Source organism: Triticum aestivum, chromosome 2B, assembly GCF_018294505.1.
Source record: "Triticum aestivum cultivar Chinese Spring chromosome 2B, IWGSC CS RefSeq v2.1, whole genome shotgun sequence".
Lineage (NCBI taxonomy): Eukaryota > Viridiplantae > Streptophyta > Magnoliopsida > Poales > Poaceae > Triticum > Triticum aestivum.
This window is the reverse complement of record NC_057798.1, coordinates 735,113,656-735,115,182: the sequence shown is the minus strand read 5'-3', so window position 1 is coordinate 735,115,182 and position 1,527 is coordinate 735,113,656. Positions and strand designations below refer to the sequence as shown.

General features: G+C 46.9%; 1 protein-coding gene across 1 annotated transcript in view; it reads right to left on the bottom strand.

Annotated features, from left to right (window-relative positions):
* Window positions 1–206: 206 nt before the first annotated feature.
* Window positions 207–1,527, bottom strand: part of LOC123039502 (serine/threonine-protein kinase PRP4 homolog) — a gene marked incomplete in the record, with an annotated part of 3,043 nt that continues 1,722 nt past the window's right edge. The window contains 1 exon segment of the mRNA XM_044462644.1: window positions 207–467. Coding sequence (XP_044318579.1) covers window positions 419–467 — 49 coding nt within the window.

The window sequence follows — 1,527 nt, the reverse complement described above, 5'->3', positions numbered from 1 at the left end:
TTGCCAGGAGAATTACACTTCTTCTTTTGCTTCCCTTTTTCAGATGGCACATGAGCTTCATCAGGACTCAGAGCAGAATCATGCAACTCCTTGCTGTTACCACGATGCCTGTGCCTTCTATTGCCAGGAGAATTTGACTTGTTTTGCTTCGTTTTTTCAGATGGCACATGAGCTTCAATAGGACTCGAAGCAGAACCATCTTCCCCCTTCTTTCTGTTACCTCTACGCCTGTGCCTCCTGTTGCCAGGAGAATTCAAGGATGGCCGGGATGCTCCATGTTGCTTCAGCTCTTGATCGCCTTCTTCAGATGGCAACTGCACTGCAACAGGACAAGAATTCTCTTCTTCCTTGTTCTTCCTTTGTTTGTTGGCAGAATCATCACAGAACGATGCACTTCCAACATTCTTAGGCTGCTGTGTCAGCAGGGCTTCAACATATGGACTATCAGCATCATCATCCTTACCCTCGATCTTCCCTTGACGCCCATTTCTTTTGCCAGAAGAACCTCCACTCTTCTCCTGCTTCCCTTCTCCATAAGACACCACAGCTCCAACATCCTCTACCTTGGTACAAACAGATGGACTCCCAGAAGCACCTTCTTCCCCCCTGTTCTTACTGTGATCCCACAGTCGTTCATCAGCAGCATCTCCTGTCTTCTCCTCCTTCCCTTCTCCAGAAGGCCCCTCAGCTCCAGCATATGGGCAAATATCAGCATCTTCTTCCTGAGAGTCAGCAGATGAACCAACTTCATCGGCATCGTACTCCGCTGCATCACATAGTCCGAGCCGCTTTCTCTCCTTCTTCTTTTTCTCTTTCTTCTTTAGCATTCTGTATTCTTCAGATCTCTGAACTTGAGGCATCCGCTTCGCTGCAGCCCTGGCAGCAGCCCGGGCCTGATCTTCAGCCTTAGCCTTTGCTGCCTTCTTCTTATTTGTCTCAGGCTTGTCAGTACCATTTGCTTCACTCTCATCCATTTCTCCATCTTGAGGAGGAGGAGGAGGCAGTACACTCTCGGTCATTTCTCCATCTTGAGGAGGAGGAGGAGGCAGTACAGCCACTTCACATTGGCTTTCTTCACTTTCCTCAAGCCAAAGATAACTTTCATCTGATTGTTTTTTATTGTGTAGTTTCCCTGTGTAACCATCAATCTCATTAGGATGTCAAGACACAATGAGATGTCAGAATTAAGCAACAGAATTTCACCACCACAGAGATTGGTATAATTGAGCTTGCCCTCAACTTCGGCTGTTTTCACTGCCATCTCAGTAATCATTCCATCAATACTTCTGTAAGGGTTGGTATCATCTTCAGCTCCCTCATCATCACTTAGATTGTTGGCAGCAGCAAAAGCATCATATAATGACTTCTCAAGCTCAGCAAGATGGTATTTGAAGCACATGCGACATAATTTGGTCCACCTCCGGAACATAGTTGCCATGTTTCCGGTACGGTGGGAACGAGGAACGGGAACGAGGGACGAGAGTCGGTGACTGAAAAAAATAGGGTACAACGAGGGTATACATCTCT